This window comes from Anguilla anguilla, chromosome 8, assembly GCF_013347855.1.
Source record: "Anguilla anguilla isolate fAngAng1 chromosome 8, fAngAng1.pri, whole genome shotgun sequence".
Classification (NCBI taxonomy): Eukaryota; Metazoa; Chordata; class Actinopteri; order Anguilliformes; family Anguillidae; genus Anguilla; species Anguilla anguilla.
In genome coordinates this window covers 6,440,108-6,460,290 of record NC_049208.1, presented here as the reverse complement: position 1 = coordinate 6,460,290, position 20,183 = coordinate 6,440,108, and the positions used below count along the sequence as shown (strand labels likewise).

The 20,183-nt window shown below is 44.8% G+C and overlaps 2 protein-coding genes across 9 annotated transcripts; one reads left to right on the top strand and one right to left on the bottom strand.

Moving 5' to 3' along the window:
* Positions 1-685: 685 nt before the first annotated feature.
* On the bottom strand, positions 686-5,657 carry LOC118234045 (cytochrome c oxidase assembly factor 1 homolog). 6 transcript variants are annotated; one of them, XM_035430341.1, is made up of 5 exons: positions 5,648-5,657; positions 3,537-3,639; positions 2,585-2,736; positions 1,993-2,069; positions 686-1,263 (listed from the first exon to the last, which is right to left on the bottom strand). In XM_035430341.1, the coding sequence occupies exons 2-5, from the start codon at positions 3,628-3,630 to the stop codon at positions 1,137-1,139; spliced, it is 450 nt and encodes a 149-aa protein (XP_035286232.1). In that variant the 5' UTR covers positions 3,631-3,639; positions 5,648-5,657; the 3' UTR covers positions 686-1,136. The 6 variants fall into 6 exon arrangements, with proteins under 6 accessions (XP_035286232.1, XP_035286227.1, XP_035286228.1 ...); XM_035430336.1 differs by lacking the exon at positions 5,648-5,657 and adding an exon at positions 5,501-5,638 and having other exon boundaries at positions 3,537-3,672; XM_035430337.1 differs by lacking the exon at positions 5,648-5,657 and adding an exon at positions 5,501-5,598.
* Positions 5,658-7,156: 1,499 nt separating this feature from the next.
* blvra (biliverdin reductase A) lies at positions 7,157-18,526 on the top strand. 3 transcript variants are annotated; one of them, XM_035430330.1, is made up of 8 exons: positions 7,157-7,436; positions 10,021-10,145; positions 11,806-11,925; positions 14,480-14,577; positions 14,989-15,096; positions 16,209-16,377; positions 16,887-17,154; positions 18,489-18,526. In XM_035430330.1, exons 2-7 carry the CDS (start codon positions 10,027-10,029, stop codon positions 17,149-17,151), a joined length of 879 nt encoding a protein of 292 aa, XP_035286221.1. In that variant the 5' UTR covers positions 7,157-7,436; positions 10,021-10,026; the 3' UTR covers positions 17,152-17,154; positions 18,489-18,526. The 3 variants fall into 3 exon arrangements, with proteins under 3 accessions (XP_035286221.1, XP_035286222.1, XP_035286220.1); XM_035430331.1 differs by lacking the exon at positions 18,489-18,526 and adding an exon at positions 17,188-18,047 and having other exon boundaries at positions 16,887-17,139; XM_035430329.1 differs by lacking the exon at positions 18,489-18,526 and having other exon boundaries at positions 16,887-18,047.
* The last annotated feature ends 1,657 nt before the right edge of the window (positions 18,527-20,183 follow it).

Here is a 20,183-nt window from a genome sequence, read left to right as displayed (position 1 = left end):
AAGTACTAAATAATATATTTATTCCTTGTTTGATACCAGTGCGACAATTAATTCATTGCATTGCATTGATCAGGTTGGCCTCGGTCCACAAAAAAATGCATATTAAATTTGCATTGTAAAAAAAAAAAAAACCTTTTTCGTTTGCCAACGCGGAGGCGCCAGTGAGCGTTGACGTTACCTCAGTTAGCTTTTAGTTCCGCGTTCCGCAGATCGGAAACGGGCCCCAGAGCTTCAGCCCTGCTGTCCATTGTCTTTATTGGTTGATATGAAGGCAGGAACAGCGAGTTCCTATGAAATGGGCCGGTTTGCACGGACACAGATTAAGCTTAGTCCATCCAGGCATCCATTATCGATACCCACTTATCCTGGGCAGGGTTAACCAGTGGGGGGTTGCTGGAGCCTATCCCAGCATGCATTTGTTGAGAGGCAGGAATAGGCCCTGGACAGGCCGCCAATCTATCGCAGTGCACACACACACCGTTTACTCAGCAATCACTCACACACTCATACATATGGGCAATTTGTAGTCCGATTAAGCTTAGTCCTGGACTACATTGAGTTTAGTATGGAGAGTCTCCATTCCAAATAGAATTTAGCCTGAGACTAGGCTTAATCTGCATCTGTGAAACTGGCTCAATATATGCTGTAGCTGATGGTGCTTTTTCCTCTTCTTGTATACCTTTGCTTTTTTTTATAACCTTTGTAAAAAGGATGTACATAATTCTATGAATAAACAGATCTTAATATACCCGATACTGATGTCCCTGTGCTCATTGCCCTGTGAATCTGACTCGCTCTTAACTAAAAGATACAAAGGCACCGAATGAGATGACCAAGGAACGGGAATGTTTGTTATCATGTGTTTTTGGGGGGGTTTTTTGGGCTAAACACACTTGCCGATTAATTTATTTCAAGCACTCTAGATCTTGTGTCACACACACACACACACAAACAACACATTTTTAAATTGCTTCCTGACATCAGACCTGTAAATTTTATTTACATTTTATTTACATGGCACTATTTTGGCAGCTCTTTAAATGTTCGTGTTCGACATTTTAATCCTTCTGGTTACTCTTCTCCGTGTGACCGGGGGATTGGATGTTCTCACCCGGGGTCAGACCGGCAGAGACAGGCTAAAAGGCTAAAAACCCGGGCTCTGTTCCCTCCTCCCCTGCGAGCTCCGAGCCCTCCCCGCCGGACGCCAGGACGTCGATCCGCCGCCCGTCCCTCAGCTGGAGCACCGCTTCCTGGAGCTGCCACCTGGGACAGGAAGTGAACGCCCTGGCCTTTACACCAACTGCACCACTTCACAGCGCCACCCACAGGGCTGAAGGTCTAATTACTACTTAATAATTACTATCTTCATAACTTAATAGTCATCTTCATGAGTGTACTCCAAAAGCATACTGAATGTTTAAACGTGTTTGAATGCTTCTCACTCGCTAAGTGTTAAATACAAGTCATACAATATGTGTGAATAATCAAAAAACGGCAATACAAAGAGTTATATGCCATTTGTGAAACTGTGAGGTATTGTATATGCAGATGTACCTAGAATATTTTCATATTTACGCTGCAAAAACCAACAAATAAGTAAATCCCACCAAGTATTTTAATCTTACATTTAAACTTGGAATCGTCCCAGAAGAAATAAGATTTTAAGGGCCCTGACCGACAGGGGCCCTCAAAAAAACTGTTGTAAATGTGCAGCAGGGGTCCCCTGAGGGGGGCCCAAAAGCCTTGGTGGTGCCCCTGGTCACATCAGATCAGTGTGATGTCATAACTATTGTGCTCTTGTACTTTAGTTGGAAAATATTTCTGAAGAGTTTGGTCAGCGATGTACAAATTTGAAGGTAAACGGACCAAAGATCCTCACAATCTGACATTTATTTCCTGATGTTTTCATATATTTTACTTTAGTTTCAGCTGTTAGCAAGTGTGCGTTCTTCTATGTGCATATGAGATCTCTGTGTAGCAAAGACAGCTCACCTGTCCAAAGGGTTATTTTTGGATGAGGAAGTGTAGAGATAACCACCAGTCTTAGACCCCGTCACTGGGATTTTAATCTGAAATATTGAGAAACACACAATAACAAAAAAACATTTCTTTAATGGTGCACACAAGGGATTAAATCGTTAATGAACATGCATTTATCGATTTGAAAACAGCATGGCTGTGCCAGACAAAATCAAATCTGTGAGACTTGAGTTGTGTCAGAACTGACTAATACTGGTGTGGTCCACATAGTTTGAACTGAACGTTGGTGTGGTCCACATTGTTGTGTCAGAACTGACCTGAACGTTGGTGTGGTCCACATGGTTGTGTCAGAACTGACATGAACGCTGGTGTTGTCCACATTGTTGTGTCAGAACTGACCTGAACGTTGGTGTGGTCTACACAGTTGTGTCAGAACAGGCCTGAACGTTGGTGTGGTCTACACAGTTGTGTCAGAACTCACCTGAGCACGGGTGTGGTCTACATGGTTGTGACAGAACTAACCTGAGCATGGGTGTGGTCGATGCGGTTGTGACAGAACTAACCTGAGCATGGGTGTGGTCGATGCGGTTGTGACAGAACTGACCTGAGCACGGGTGTGGTCGATGCGGTTGTGTCGGTCTGTCAGACGGATGTTGTGGGCCTTTAGGGGCGGGGCTCCCAGGCTCTCCATGGCAACGGGGTGATCATTGAGGCACTCCAGCGCCAGGCGGTAATACTCCGACCTGGCAAAGTTCTCTTCCGGAAAAAAACAAGCAATCTCTCAGCAAGATCTGGGCCTCTGCTCTACGTACATCTATGGGCCAGAGAGCCTGAACTCAACAGCACTGCTTTAAATGTGCCAACATACATGTGCTTCAATAGGGGAAGTGATAAAACGCTACATACAGTTAGCTCCATAATGTTTGGGACAGTCTTTTTTTCCCTCTTCTTCTTGATTTGGCTCTGTACTTCACAGTTTTAGATTTGTAATCAAACAATTCACGTGTGGCTTAAGTGCACACTCTCAGCTTTTATTTATGGGTATTTTTATACATTTTAATTCTGCAACGTAGAAATTACAGCACTTTTTAATACATACTCCCCCAAGAAAACAAAATACATGAAAAAAATCAAGAAAAAAAAAGTACTTTGGAGCTCACTGTGCATACTGTACATGTTACTGCTGAGTCATGATTTACCTACATGTTAATCACACCTGTCAGCAGCATGGTATTTACAACCCTGATCCTTCATTCATAATATTTTAAAATGCAAAGGACGTGATACTGAATGACGGCAGGGCAGCAGTGTAGTACAATGGGTAAGGAACTGGTCTTGTAACCTAAAGTTCACAGGTTCGATTCCTGGCTGGGACACTGTCGTTGTACCCTTGAGCAAGGTACTTAACCTGCATTGCTTCAGGGTATATCCAGCTGTATAAATGGAGGCAATCCAAATGCTATGGGAAAAGTTGTGTAAGTTGCCCTGGATAAGTGCGCCTGCTAAACGTAGCGTAGCCTGTAACACAGCCTAATGAATGAGTCGGATTGGCTTACTTTGCATAAGGTAATACATCATGGAGCATCCCCCTCCAGTGAACACAGTCACGAAGATGGCCATCTGCTGCAGGCTCTTCACGGACACCGGCATGACCGCTGACTGCGTAGCGACGAGACAAACCACCGCGGCAACCTGGGCCGTCAAAAAAGACCATCTCTCAATAGGCCAAGATAATTCACTCATTAAGTTTCAGTGTAGACAACCAAAAAAAGAGGTCTACAGAATCATAGTGAACTGCTCCCTTGTCAAACAGGTCGGTATGAAAAGTTCCCCAGGATAGTATTTGCATCTATCTGTGTCGTCATGACAACTCCTTTTAAAAATCAAGTCATTAAATTTCCATGTGTTGTCACAAAAGACTTTAAAAGCGAGGCTTACATTAATTAAACAGAGAGAAGACTCCACATAGCCTATAAAATAATCACTTTCACAAATACAAATGCATCCTATAAATGCATACAAGGGCATCACTTAACAGCCCAAACTGCTTTAAAACACAAAAGGGAAATCATGACAAACAGACTTTTCTACATTCAACAAGTCCTTCTATTAATTTTCCTGGAATAGTGTATGTATATCCATGGAAAGCTAAACCACTTGAAATGGCCACAGTATCCATCAGAACAACTATACTGAAGAGGTTAACTACAGTGCATGCATCCTTACAAAACCACAGCATTAGCCACACTTAGCATGCAACCTGGACACCAGACTGGCTGCAGTTATGCTTTATCTGTGACTCACTGACTTGTGCGTTTAGATGTGTAGTCTAGTGATTGTATCAAGCAAGTCTATGACTTCACAGAGCATGTGTATCCTTCATCTATTATAGGGAACACAAATCCTCACCTCACCATCACTAGTTGTAAACTAATTTCTCTTCCTGCCACTGTATAGCCCACCACACAATAGATTTTATTGGGGTTCATTCATACCTTCCATCTTTTTTCTTTTTCTTATTGTTTCTAACCAGAAACCAATATATCTCTCTGTAAAGCTCCTACCTTGTCTCACTTTGCATAAGGACCCAGGTGCAGACAGGCAGTTCTATCCAATATAAACTGAGACAGTCTTTTCAAAGCATCATTGTTCACTGACGTAATGTCTTTTAACTCCCAACTTCATCCATAAACATAACCATGTGTGCAGAGACTGTACTGTAGTTGTAATAGCTGTGTAACGTCTGGTGTACTACATGAAGAACGGAGTTAGCTAGGCTGTATTAGGCTGTGTTGTATTTACGATTTTCTGATGTAGCTAACTATCTTCACAGCGGTTAATATTCATATACATGCCTGTAAAAAATGTAAGTAAATTGAAAAACATGCAAGTAATGAAAGTTGCTTCACTGGTGGGTTATATCAGTCTATGGTTATATAACTGGCACAGGAAGTGTTATCACCATCAGCCTAATCAGTTACAAACTGTCTGGCACTGTCTTTACTACAGCCGGGTAGATGTCATCACTCTCGTGGTCATTTTCAGCTAATGTTCAATAGCATTTTTATTTATTTACAGTAATAATAGAAGGTGCACTGCGGTTAACTTGACTTCAGTTTTATTAACGTTTTAGTTATGCTACTGATATACCGCATTATAGCGATATATGTTCTTGGTCTTGTTGACTATACGTGCATTATTGTTACCACTGGTTCCTGCAGGCTAACCTAGCTACTGAATAGTAGCAAGCGATAGGTCTACTTACCGAATATACAACAACAACAAAACAAAAAAAAGAACAAGAAGCGTAAAGTGCAAGATGACCGTGGAAAACCCTAGCTGTGGAAAGATAACAGTCACTGTCAGAATTATAGCGAGAGAAATTTAAATGACTGGAGGTTTCAGTGATGTAGACCTTCGCGAAACTCCATGTGAGCGGCCATATTGTTTCAAAAGCAAATGAACTTTATTTACACTACCTGACGTACAGTAACAATGCGATGTAGCGCGAAAATATTACCACCATCTGTGTTGTTTCAAATGAACTGTTTCACTTCTTCATTCATACTGCAGGATATCCGTGGAAGACCTGCAAAGAGCTTGTACGGGATGATGATCTGACGTGTGTAAGTAGCGATATTCTTATGTACTACAGGAAGAATCGTACCTGTGCAACACTGCGGTCACTGAAAAAGATCGGTCAAGCTATCTCCACTTAAAAATTCTGGTCGCGGCCTACATTACTCATTACGGTGTGTTAATTCCATAAAATAATCAAATCAAATAATTTTGCGAAAACTTAATTGGATTTTTGAAGTTCTGCTTCCCAGGTATTTATGAAAAGTTTTTTGTGTGTTTTTACTATAGGAATCTGGAATTATGGGATGGCGAAATCCTCCAAAATTGTCATTAAATTCTATACATATCATTTTTATGAATTCAATAAAAATTATTAAATCAAACTGTTTTCGACAAAGTCGAATATATTCGTGAAGAACACCTTCCGAGATATTCATGCAGTGGAATCCATGCATTTTTACTGAAGCAATTTAGAATTATGGGATGGCAAATCCTCCAAAATGCCCATTAAATTCTATAGACGGTGCTTATTAAAAAATTCCATAAAATAATGGAATCAAACTGTTTTCTGCAAACTCTGATACATTCTTGAAGACCACCTTCCCAGGTATTCACGCCATGGATTCCATGCCTTTTTATTGAAGGAATTTAGAATTATGGGATAGCAAAGTCATCCAAAATGGCCATTCAATTCCATAAATGGTGCTTATTAAAAATTCCATAAAATAATGTAAACAAACTGTTTTCAGCAAACTGCAATACATTCTTGAAGAAACATTACCAAGGTATTTACGCAACGGATTCCATGGATTTTTCCAGTAGGAATCTAGAATTATGGGATGGCAAATTCCTCTAAAATGCCCATAATTCCAGATTCCTACTGCAAAAACACACAAACACCTTCGCACGAATACCTGGGAAGCAGAACTTCAAAAATCTAGTTGAATTTTCGCAGAACTATTTGATTTGATTTGGAATTTAAAAAACGGCATGTATTTAACTTATCTGCCATTGTTGGAGTATTGAATACCCAATTTTGGAGTGTTTCATATTGCATTCTATATTTTTATTTTTTATTTATTAATTTATTTATTGGAGTATATTTGGGGGGCGACATAGCTCAGGAGGTAAGAGCGGATGGCTGGCAGTCGGAGGGTTGCCGGTTCGATCCCCATCCTGGGCATGTCGAAGTGTCCCTGAGTAAGACACCTAACCCCCAACTGCTCTGGTTTATGAGAGACATCAATTGCAAAGCGCTTTGGATAAAAGTGCTATATAAATGCAGTCCATTTACAATCGCGTTACCGTAAAGAGGAACGTACACCGCGCATAGAATTTTTAAGTGCGGATAACTTTTTAATTTTCAAGCGCAAATGGCGTGATCGCAGTCATGCAACCGTTTGTACAATAGCAATGCGTTGGGATAGTTCAAATGAGGTCTTGCCCAGTTCCTTAGACGGAAATAGTGGTGAGTAGGCTAGGCTACCTGACTTTGATTCTTCATATTATAAGACAAGACAATGACAATGACAATGACAGTGTTTCGGGCCGTTGAAAATCTCTACTCATCCTTATGCCCCTTTGATGACGCCATTTGAAAACTACCACGCCTTGATGGCGGACACGTTATTGGGCTGAAGCTTGTTTGGTCGGTGCGTCATGCTAGGCTATCACTAGCACATAAACTTTTCCTTCTGTCGTCAATCCTCCTCCCACCCCCCCTCGAGCAATGTCTTCATAGTGTCCACCCGGTTGACAATTTATTTATTAAGCGCACTGGGCTAGTATCATTTCTCTGACTTGCCTGTCGTTATAACAAGCCAGCAAGCAGCAAGCTGTCCACTCCTGGAAGAGCGATACACCGACAGAGAGAAAGGGTACGTGAGGACATGGCTGTGGTAGCAGCAGCGTGCGGTGCGATCCGCTCTGAAAACCTGATAAGACAATACTTTTTAATACGAGGTGATGCGAGAGCGTTTTCGGAAAAGCGAAGTGGACGATTTGATTTAGGCCTAACACTAGTTAGCAGGAATTAAATTATTTCCAGCAAATCCACCACCGTATTAGCTGTTTTACATAATGGCTGTGTTGGGATACAATTTACTGCGTATATCACAGAAACCGTATTGACAATGTGTATATTTAATTCATTTAGAAATAGCCTAGGTAGTCTGTTTCGTTTCTCAGAGAAATTTAAATTGTAGAGTTAGCTGCGATGGGATGTTTTCCCTTGCCATGTTCGCAGCTATTTAGGATCCAGGTACTGTCCAGTCCAACTAGCTAGTCTCCAGTAGCCTATTATTCAAGCAACCGATTAGGCTAATGAACGGTGTCTACATTACTGATAAGAAATTTAACAATGCCTTTTTTAACCGGGAAGTTGCAAAGAGAATTTACTTCCTTCTTCTAAAACATTTTGTAATTGTAAATATGAATAGGCTATGCAATGGAAAGTGAAAAAAAGTTTTTTTAAATTCGGCCATTCGTTTAATTTATCCAGAGAAACATGTTTTGTGAAGAATAGTGAACGATATGGATGATCTGTGTGTATTTTCAGAAAAGGAAACTAATGCTTTGGTTTTATAATTGCACATAGAAAAATGTTTTTGCGTGACAATATCGTGTTCAGACAGTGTGCAGTGAGATCTTTATAAAGGCATACTGATTTTTGAACGTACAAAATTTGAGAGTTAATTTCTCTTGCAAACCTATTAATATTATTGGAAAGTATCGTTCATAAACGAACAAAGCAAAACGTGCCTTAAAGCACAACAACGTTTTCCCCCAAAATGTAGGCTACATGTAGCCTATTCCCCTGACAATGTATTAAAAAATGTTTAAGTAAACTTGTACGATTTCTGTTGTTACTACCTTCACTGCTGTTTATATTCATACAACTTAATTTCTGTGGGCTAATGACTCTTCTTATAACATTGAACTGGCTGTATTTCTCTAAACCGCAATATCGTTGTAACAAGGTATGCGCTCCAGATAGAGCAATTCACCGAAAGCGAAAGAGGGTCACGCGAGGACACGGTAGCCTAGCCTACTGTAGCAACAGCGTTGCGCAGTCCCATTTTGAAAACGCGAGAAGCGAGACGGTACTTTTTAAAACGAAGTGAAGTGAGAGAATTTACGCATTAGCATTATTTTTTATACAGTCTATGATTTAGGCCCAACACTAGTTATCCTGAATTACATTATTTCTAGTGCATGTCACACTATTGTTGGCTAGCTAGCCACAGGCTAATTTTTGAATATCAAGTGGAGCAGATTCGTCAGTTTGAATTTCATGGACTGCAGCCAGTATCGAGGTAGTCTTTTAAAATAGGACCAATTTGAAATGTCATTCAACGATGAATTTAAGATGCTGTCAAAGCTATGGTACATATACCGGGAAATAGATTTGGTTCTACTATGGTGTCTTCGTTACACCCCCGTTTCCAGTCGACCGCGTGTGTGTCGCATTTTGAATCTCAGTGCTCCGCCTGAACATCACCGTTGACAACACCTGATACCACACGTCAACACCACTACGCCGTAAAAAGATAAATAAAGGGAGTGGCATATCATTCACCGACACATAGATCAATTCCGCGTAATGGGGTGCATTATTTAGGGGCGAGTATGGTCTTGAACAGTGTGATACAGTGCCGTCCTGTAGCTGTCCTATATGCTGCTTTTTCCACTTGATAAGGTAAACCCCTCCTCCCTACGTACGCAACTTAATAAACACGTAATCGCACATACAACATCATAGCTGAACATACTGAACAATGTTCATACTGCGCGTTTAATTTAGGCTTCATTTGAGATTGTGGTGGTCTGTCTGGATGGAATGGGCCAAGTGTGCGTATCAGGAAAATAAAGCCCTATGAGATGAAAGGGGAAATAATCATGTTAAATTATCCAAGTGACTTTATGGACCATGTGGTGATTTGTCAGGGGTTTAGGCCCACCTGTGTCATCAGGGTAGTGTGTATGCTGTGGAGGCCAAGTAAGGGACAGATACTAGAAAAACAACATTTTGACCTTGAGTAAGCAGAAGTTGGCTTTCTGAAATGATTAGCTTAAGCTTAACTGGCTGCAGGATGGGTGTAGCAGTATTCAAGGTGGAGAAACAGAAAGATCTCTGTGCTCTGTACACTCATAGCTTTCAGAAAAGGATATGACATGGCTTGAGTGTTACTTAGCATTGTACTTTGAAAGGATGCATATTCTCTCCATGCCGCATGAAACAAAAGCAAACAAAAAAAACATTGCTTTAAATAAAAAAAAAATAAAAAATGCCAAACAAAATTCAGGGTGGTTAGTTTTCCAGTCCAATGCAAAACATCTAAATTATCTACTATTCAGGTTCAGTCGGTTCCATTTGAAAGACAAAACCGTGGACATGTTAAACTGCTCAAGTGGTTTTGAATCTTTATGGGCTGTCCTGAATTTGCCTTTTTTCCCCCACAGGAAAGCATGCTTGGCGCGGTGGTGGTGGGCATTGGGAGGGCAGGACAGGCGCGAATGAGGGACCTCCTGGCCCCCCTGCCCTCCAGCCCTGCTGAGAAACTGGTCCTGAAGGGCTTTGTGTCCAGGTGGGTGAAAGGGGGGTGGGGGGTGGCGGGTTGATGGAGAATGGCCGCACTTCAAGAACAGTAAAACGGACAGGTAGCTTTAGTAAGTTTCCAGCCATTTCCAGGGATCATGGGTGAAATATCAGCCTAACTTACCTACAAGTGTACTGCAAAGGTTCAGTGGTATTTTCTAGCTTGCAAAACAATCATAGAAGTTATTACATAAGCAGTTTATGAACCATGATGCAATGCGTGTGCACGCTAAATAATATGGAGCATATGCGCGATAGCCAATGGAATTAATTTTCTTTCTAGGCATTTGTACCGTGCGATAGCTTTTATTTAAATAGCTTAATGATTAGGTCTGTCGGAGCCGCTGCACTGTAAAATGCATTGTGTGGAGAACTGAGACTTATTTACTTCTCAGCGTGTGACCTGGAGTGACATAGTGGGTCCCGTGGAGTTGCAGCAAGTCTCAGTGCTAAGTCTGGAGTTTGACCGTCAACCTGTCTGTCTGTTTTCATCTCCGTGTTAAAGTGCAACAGTCTCCATAGAGATTTGGTTTCCTTTGATCCTCCGTCCATTTTGATTGGCTCAATTCAATTTTACCAGCAAACCTCCATTCATGCTTCATAGTATGTGTACCCTGTATTTTGTAATCGCCATAGAAACCGTTTGGAACAACCACAGTTTGTATGCAACATGTGATTAACAATCTAATGCAGTGGCGCATGCAGGATTCTCTCCCACGTCACACATCTGCACACAGAGCATTACATTTTAGTGTGTGTGTTTGTGTGTGTGTGTGTGTGTGTGTGTGTGACAGGGAGAGAGTTCTCTTGCACCCTAAATGTTTTAGGGATGAGTTCCGTATGGGGACAGGGCTGCGTTGATGAACCTGACTTGCTTCAGTAATTGTCCACCGCCGCACGTTGATAATCATGTGAAACGGAGGCCGTGTAAGGTTAGGGGATCTGGCGGTAATCTTGTTTGCTCGTCCTAGGAGGCATGCTTTTTGTCAGCGTGTGATGGACTGTCACTATCTATCAGGTCATGGTCCATGACCTTGTTGTTGATTTGACTAACAGTCACAAGTTTATTTGCGGTATTAAATGCTATGAAAGGTCTTAAAGGTGTGTTTGCAGCGGGATAGTTATGCAAGCAATTCCCAGTAATTCACTCACAACCTACTGTTGGGAAACAGACAGTTTTGTGTATTCTGCGTTTGGGAAGTTTCCGCTGGGCCCCGGGGGGGGAAGGGAGTGAGCCCCCCTGTTGTATTCAATTTCAATGTGAATGGTACCTGTTTGAATAGGTAGGATGGATTTGAATTTGAATGGTCCAATCGGAAGGAAGCACAGCCTCTATCACCAATCAGAGGCAGTGCTCCCTTTTAACAATATAATTCCACAATATGCAAATACCAGTCTACTGGAAACTGTATAAATATGATCACCCACCAATACTATTTTGAACTTCCTTGCTGAGTTGTTCCCGTAGCCGGCTGCGTAATAAATCTTCCTGTTTTTACTACAAACTTTTGATCTGCTTCTTCCTGGGCTAACGGTCATTTTACCTGTTTTTGGTAACATCTTGATTCCCCTACACTACGTTTTGTTTTTTGTTTTTTAACCTCTGAAGTGCTGAAGGGTTTATTAACATGGTGGTGCGCCCCCTACAGGAGGACTCTGGACGAGCAGCAGGCAGTGAAGCAGATCTCTCTGGAGGATGCCCTAAACCGGCAGGACATTCAGGTGGCCTTGGTGTGCACGGAGAATGCCAGCCACGAGGACCTCATTCGGTATAGCGCACCCGTCCCGTCCCAGCCACCGTGCTCACCCATTCCTAACAGTGGTGCCGTTAGCATCCCGAGAGTTGCACACACCTGTCCCCAAGCATTAGCAGGTATCATTGGTATGTATCTTTAGCATGTGGCATTAGCATTTAGCTTTAGCATGTAGCATTAGCAGGTAGCTTTAACATGTACCGTTAGCTGGTAGCTTTAGCATGTAGCATTATCATGTAGTTTTAGCATGTGGCATTAGCATGTAGCATTACTCACCATGGGGTTTGGGTAGGGACTGGTCAGATGCTTCAGTAGATATGACAGCACACCCTGATGTTCTCTTTAGTAATCACTGATGGGTTAATATTGTGTGAGGCTAAATATCGTATGTCGGTAAGCAGAAGGTTTTACATGGAGAAAGAGGCAATTGCAACAGTACTAGAGAAGAGCTGTTGAAAGCTTAGGTAGAGACGATATGATGGGACCTTAAATGACACAGATGGAGCAGATCCAGGAATTGGGGAATCTGATGGCGAAAGGTATTGCAAGGACTCTGTTTCTCTTTGTGGAATCAAAGTCAGGACGTAAAAACCTATTGATTGTCACACCGGCCAGTGGGGAAGGTCACTGAAACGCAGCACGAGTTCTCAGTTCTGCGACCTTCGACACACTGGTGCATATGGCCTGGCTTGCATACCCTCAGAGAGGCCTTGACTTCTGAGCCATCTGTGTAGTTTAACAGCAGTGTTTAACTCATCAGACTCCACCACCATGATAGCAAATTAAATGAGACATTAACGCCACAAATGATGCTCTTAGTATTGGATAGTTTCAGAAGGGAAGAAATGCCTGTACTTGTAGCGGCTGGTTCCAAGGTCATCTGTGAAAGGCAGCAGGAATCTTGAGACCTTCGGAAGTTATTTTGAAGCCAGCAAAGAATGAAAAATGCATTGGACTGAGCTGGGGGGAAAAAAAAAGGAAAACGCGCCATTTTTCTAGTGCCTTTTTCGGAAAAGCAGACGAAGTGGAACAGCCCAGGGCAGAAGCAACTTGAACCGGCCCTTTCTGGCTTTAACCCTAAACTTGGGGCATTTATCCTGCCATTCATATGGCCAGTATATGGAACGTGTGCCCCAGTTCACCAGGATCAGGGGAATCTCGGAATTCGGCTTCAGCTTGCAGCATTAATGCAGGAAGGGAAGTGGTGTTCTACTTAATGGCCTCTAGGTGTCAGTATTGGCACACGCTTGTTCATGATTTTTTACTCCGTCACTGGCATCAGGGTAGGGGTGGGCAAAGAAGGGCCATTATTGATATGAACATCTGCTCTTAATTATATAATTAGCTCAAGTCAGATCGTTAGGTAATCAGCATTCGCCTCAGACGAAAGGAGTCGTACGCTTTGTTTGGGTAAAATAATGGAAGTTGTTTAAGTTTAATGAGCTCTGATTGAAACGCACAGGCTACTGTACATAACGGTTCCTGGCTAGTTATCTGGCAGCAGCACAGACCTGTAGATCTGTGTGCTGGCAGGGACAGCAGCAGCACAGACCTGTAGTACTGTGGGGTGGCAGGGACAGCAGCAGCACAGACCTGTAGTTCTGTGGGGTGGTACGGACAGCAGGGGTTGGCAGGTGCCGTCATTGACCCAAACACGTCTACTTATTCTGCTGGGCCTGTTAGCCGCTCTCTTTCTCTCTCTCTTTCTCCCCACGGCACGCAGGCAGGACTGCCGACGCGGGCTGTGCGTGGTAAATAGTGGTCACTCACTCACTCACTTACTCATGGACGTTTGTAGTAGGACGCATGCGCAGGCGGTGCCGGCTAAAATGTGTCTGCGGAAGCGAGTTGCGCCGCGGGTCTGGACGGTTCCGTGCTTGTTATTCTCCCCCCCCGACCCCCACCCCACCCCTCCCCTGTCAGACCTCTGCTTTTGGGCTAATTATCCGCGCCGAATGCCAACGACCGTCCTTTCCCGGGCCGCGTACTCCTGAGCTGTTTGGCGGTGGGTTTTTTTTTTTTCCATTTATTTTATTTTTGTTTTTATTTTTTATTAAAACGCCGCCAGCGAGAGATGGTGAGTCCTCTACAGCTCTCCACGGGCCGGACTGGACTTACTCGCGCACTGGGAAAGAGCACCGGCGGCGCTCCGAGACCCAATTACAGCGTCTGAACGGCCGCTGCAGGAGCCCGGCAGCCCTTCATTAGGCCTCGTTGTGTTTTTCTCAGCGCCGGTAATTCCTCTGGCAGGAGCTCCAGCATGGCGTGGCGGGGGGGGGGGGATTTTAACACCTCTGCGCGTCTCCGCTCGGTCTGCTCGCCCCCCGGGCGCTTCGGGCGCGTCCGTAAACGCGGCCGCGTTCGCCAGGAAACGGCGGAACTGGATTCCTCGGGGCAACCAACCGCACTTCCTGAAGAGCCCCGCTCGACCCAATGTGCAACATAAGCAGCTGCTTAGGGCCTCCTGACCACCAGGGGGCGCCCTAATTGTTCTAAAATGCATATATTTTTTATAGGGTTGGGTTGGCTTGGGTTCAGTTTGACGTTATTTCATGATTGTTGAACGCAGGAAGTTCCTGGAGGCGGGGAAGCACGTGTGCGTGGAGTATCCAATGGCGCTGAGCCACACCGTTGCCAAGGAGTTGTGGGAACTGGCTGAAAAGAAAGGTATGCTGGAATTTTAGCGGGGGTGGTGGGTGGGGGTGGAGGGATGTGTTGGGGTGATGGCAGATTGGTACTCCTGAGACTAAGCACTAATGTTCTCTCTTTCTGCAAGTGACTCTGGATAAGAGGATCTCCTAAGTGATGATGATGTAATGTTGTAATGGAGTGGGGAGGTGGGGGTTTGGTCTGGTGGGTTCTCACAGGTCATGTGATCTCCCCTCATACCGCTGAGTAATCTCATTCATAAAGAGGGTGTGTCCTGCTCTTCAGCTCTGGCAGCGACTCGCCATGCCTGCCGTAAATTCCGACTCTTCCTCTCTGGAGTGCCATGGGTTGCAGTAAGGGGCCTTGGCCACGGGTGGCGCTGTGGCGTGCTCTGGCTGAGGCCTCCATGTCCCCTGTGTTTCCCCACAGGGAAGGTGCTTCACGAGGAGCACATCGAGCTGCTGACGGCTGACTACAAGCAGCTGAAGAAGGACTTGGCAGGCAAGAGCCTTCAGGAGGGCACCCTACACTTCACAGGTACGGTCTCACACCCAGGGGTTATGGAGATGACCCTCCATTTCAGCTATATGGTCTCATACCCAGGGGTTATGGAGATGACCCTTCATTTCAGCTATATGATCTCATACCCAAGGGTTATGAAGATGACCCTCCATTTCAGCTATATGATCTCATACCCAGGGGTTATGGAGATGACCCTTCATTCCAGCTATGTGGTATCATACCCAGGGCTTATGGAGATGACCCTTCATTTTAGCTATATGGTATCATACCCAGGGCTTATGAAGGTGACCCTCCATTTCAGCTATATGATCTCATACCCAGGGGTTATGAAGATGACCCTCCATTTCAGCTATGTGGTATCATACCCAGGGGTTATGGGCAGGACATTTGTTATGTCTCCGTGTATAAACGGAAGCTTTGGGGATAAGAGTGCTAAAGTGGATTTAGATTTATGGAAATAAGTTTTTTTTTTTCATACACCATAGCAAATGTATAATGCAATAAAGTAAAGTGCGGCGTTCTTTTAGGACACTGTATGCACACTCCAGTAGTGTGCAGGCATCAGACGAGGCTCATTAACACGGCTGGGTCAAGCACGGCGTCGGTGGCTTAAACGTGCTAATGAGCATCACAGCGACGACATTCTGAGGAGACGGGAATTCATTAGCAAGTCGAGTGCTAATAATCAAGTCAAGAGATTAGGCAGTACACAGGCGCTAGGCAGTGGAGCACTCTTGTACTTCCTTTTTAATGATTTGATTCCGTTCTCTCATTGTACTTCAGCGCTTTATTTACTTTAGCCACTCGTGGGCTGTCGGGTCACCCGACAGGCCGATGCTGCCGTTTGAAGATGCTTATAGCCAGCGAAGCCGTGTCGGTTGTTTTTTTTTTTTTTCCATTCAAAGCTCCCAGTAGAGGGCGCCAAAGTGCACGTGTGCAAATGTATTTCTCCTGGAAACGTGCCGCAGAAATCACATTGTTTACCTACGTTGACTGAGATGAGTTGGCGTGACAGACTGCTTGACAAGAAATTTTCCAGTCTTCCCGTTCACCCGCTAGCGTCTGACGTAATGGGGAAATCTGTGTTTCTGCCCCGCCCCGCCCCGCCCCGCCCCGCCCCGCCCCAGGTGGACCCGCGCCAGAGGGCTTTGGGTTCCCCTCCTTCAGCGGCCTGTCGCGGCTCACCTGGCTGGTGGACCTGTTCGGGGAGCTGGCGGTAACGGGGGCCAGCCTGACGGAGGACAGGGAGAACGCGTACAGCAAGCTGACCGTGCAGCTGCTCACCTGCGATCAGAGGTACCCGCCCCGCTGCATTCTGGGATAATATTACGCACAGGAAACGGGCCCGTGGTGTTCGGGAGAATCCTGCCTAACCACTGCATCGCTCAGATTTCCTGTGTGCGGTAGGGTTAGAGTTAGAGGGTTAGAGCCTTACTGCTGCTCATTCAGGACATAATAGCATCAGGCCCAAGGGTGTATGGAGATGCTTCAAATCTAGATTACGCTGGTAACCAGGGAGATGGAAACACATCAGATTTACGCTGTAGGACCAGATTCATTGAAAAATCGTGTGTGCGTGCGTGTGCGCACGCGTGTGTGCGTGCGTGTATGTGTATGTATGTTTGTGTATCCTAAGTACCCCAGTGGGGAATGGCTGTTTCTGATTCTGTTCTGACACCGTTCTGATGCGGTTCTGACACGGTTCTTACTTGGTTCTGATTGCGGTTCTGACACGGTTCTTACTCGGTTCTGATTGCGGTTCTGACACGGTTCTTACTCGGTTCTAACACGGTTCCCGTCCTCAGGCCCCTCACCTGGTTGGAGGAGCGCGGTCCCGGCCTGCGCCGGGGCAAGCGCGTCAGCTTCCGCCTGGACTCGGGCGCGGTGGTGGACGCGCTGCCGGCCGCGCCCCGGGAGCCCGTGGGCCTCTTCATGCAGGACCTCGGGCTCTTCGCCCAGAAGCTGCTGGGGCAGGTCCCCGCCGCGCAGCTGGAGGCCGAACGCCGGCGCGTCCTGCACTGCCTGGAGCTCGCCCAGCGCGTCCGGGAGCTGGCCGAGGCGTCCGCATAGAGCTGGGCCCAGGCGTCCGCGTAGAGCTGGGCCCAGGCGTCCGCGTAGAGCTGGGCCCAGGCATCCGCGTAGAGCTGAGCTCTGTTTCAGCATCCCCTGGCCTTGGCCGTGTCCGAAACAGCACTCTTGCCTACTATTGAGTATACAAGTGGCCTACTATGGAGTATACAAGTTGTCTACTATGGAGTATAAAAGTTGTCTACTATGGAGTACACAAGTTGTCTACTATGGAGTATACAATTTGCCTACAATTTGCTCTGGATAAGAGCGTCTGCTAAATGCCTGTAATGTAATATTGAGTGTACAAGTGGTCTACTATGGAGTACACAAGTTGTCTACTATGGAGTATACAATTTGCCTACAATTTGCTCTGGATAAGAGCGTCTGCTAAATGCCTGTAATGTAATATTGAGTGTACAAGTGGTCTACTATTGAGTGTACGAGTGGCCTACTGTTGAGTATACAAGTTGTGCACAAGTTGTATGCAGCTTGTATGCTCAATAGTTGGCGCGTGTGCTGATTCGGGCACGGCCCTTGTCTCGTGCCATAATGTGCTAACGTGCTAACGTGCCAGTGTTTTCGAAGAGCTGCTGGATTTGGAGTGGGAATGGGATACGGTGGTAGGCAGAAGTCTGGGCACCCCTGGTCAAACTTGTGCGTTCTGTTAATTTTTTAAGTTAAAAGAAATTAACGTCTGCAGGGAACAAAATTGATGACACTATTTCCGTAATTTTTATGTATAGTAACGTGCATATTCTGTAGTTATGTGTGTCCTGGTTCAAGCGATGGTCCTGTCCCGCCTGGACTACTGCAACTCGCTGCTGGCTGGTCTGCCAGCATCCGCCATCAGACCCCTGCAGCTCATCCGGAATGCTGCAGCGCGTCTGGTCTACAACCTCCCCAGACATTCCCATGTCACCCCCCTGCTCACTGACCTCCACTGGCTGCCTGTTATGGCTCGCATCAAATTTAAGACCTTGGTGCTTGCATACTAGGCAGCTAAGGGGTCAGCACCAGGATACATCCAGAGGATCATCAGACCCTACACACCAGCCAGACCTCTCCGTTCTGCCACCTCTGGATGCTTGGCACCTCCCCCTCTTCGCGTCTGTACTTCCCGCTCCCGTCTGCTGTCTGTCCTGGCCCCTCGCTGGTGGAATGACCTCCCCGTGGCAGTCAGAACAGCCGAGAATCTGACTACCTTCAAACGCAGACTAAAGACTCATCTCTTCAGGCTGCACCTCTCCCCACCCCTCCCTAGCCTATAGTTTAGCTCAATGTACCTAGTTAGGCTAATACGATTACGTTAGTTTTTATTTGGCAGGATTGTTTTTGTTTTTGTCTGATTCTGATTAGGCAAATGTGATTTCAGTGCTAGTTTGTACTTGGCAGGATTGTTGTTTGCTGAACAGGTTACTCTACAGGGTTGGAGTCCTGACCTATGTGGTCACTTCTGGCACTACGATCTTTACTTCACTCTGGTGTGTTTCTTTTGCACCTCTGCACCTTGAACTAATGCACTTGTACGTCGCTCTGGATAAGAGCGTCTGCTAAATGCCTGTAATGTAATGTAATGTAGTTTTGTTCACTGAAAGAGGCTGTGTTAACTTCTTTTCACTTTGAGATTCAACCACACATGTAGTTTTACCAGGGGTGCCCAAACTTTTGCATACCACTATATTGCACTTTTTCCCCCCCATAATTTCATGTTTCCTTAGTGTCCTTAACTTTTAGTAATGAGGTGCTCTTTGTTAAAGCACCATTATTTTTTTTCTCTCAGCTAATATTGCTTTATTTTTTTAATTCTATTTATTGGTCTAATGAACTCATTATACGAGTAAAATCATAAATGCAAAATATTCTGTGCCATTGTCTTTCAATTAAGTGCACAACTGCCTCAATCAAGTTCCATTCTGTGCTTGCTAGCGGGTGGTCAAGAGTCCAAACCATGTGACCTTGCCTTTCATGATCTGTAGGTCAACCAATCAGGCTTCATTTTGTGTAGAGCCATTGATGGTCATGTTGTTATGCAGTTCTTTACCCGCCTTGTTTATGCCTACTTGGTAAATGCTGCAAAATTATTTTTCCATTCCCCGTTTACTTGGGGTTGAATGAGATGTAGAGGGTGTGTGTGCAACCCCCTTGTGATGTCCTGTGATTGTACCATGTTGCCTTCCCTGTTTCTGTCGTAAGAGGGGTACAAAAGAATTTGGGAAGTATTTCACGAAGTAGGAATACTGAGCTGGCTGGACAACTGTGGCTGTTAAAACGAGAACAGCTCTTTTTCTACTTCAGTCCATGTTACAGATTTGTAAGGGTTCTGGGTTTTACTCAGAGCAGTTATCCAGCTAACTCGGTAATCCTGGTTCATGAAGGGTCCTGGATTACTGAGTTAGCTGGATAACTGCACTGAGTAAAACCCAGAACAGCTTCTTTTTTTTTTCCACTTCAGTCAATGTTCCGGATTTGGAAAGGTTTCGGGTCTTACTCAGTGCAGTTATCCAGCCGACTCTGTAATGCTGCTTCTTGAAACAGGGCCCTGTTCAAGCGTGGAGACAGTCTGCTGCTTAAAATACTACACCTGCTCCCTCCTGCATCGACGTATGTGGCCGTTGTAGCAGTTCAGTACTGCGCTGAATTACGATGTTTCAAGAATTTAAATGAATGTCCTCTTTAGCTACATTCAGTTGTAACTTGCCAGAGTTTCAAGACTTGCAGCAGTAGTGAAAATTGCGATTAAATTTTTTAAGGCTGTTTAGTGTGATGCCTTCTGTTGGTGTCTCTGTGTAACTTCACAGGCATCTGGCCAATAGCTGTGTAAAATTTATTTTTATTCTCTCTCCAGTCTGTTTGTGAGGTTTCACAACCCCTCTGGTAAGCGAAGCTACTGTTGAATGTCACGCGGTATTTCACTAAGCTTTAAAAAAAGAAAAGAAAAAAAAAAGTGAATTATGGTGTTATACCTGCCTGGATGTGTGGGCAATAGGAAGGTGTTAAACCATCAATCTGCTGTCACTCCTAGGGAATAGCAG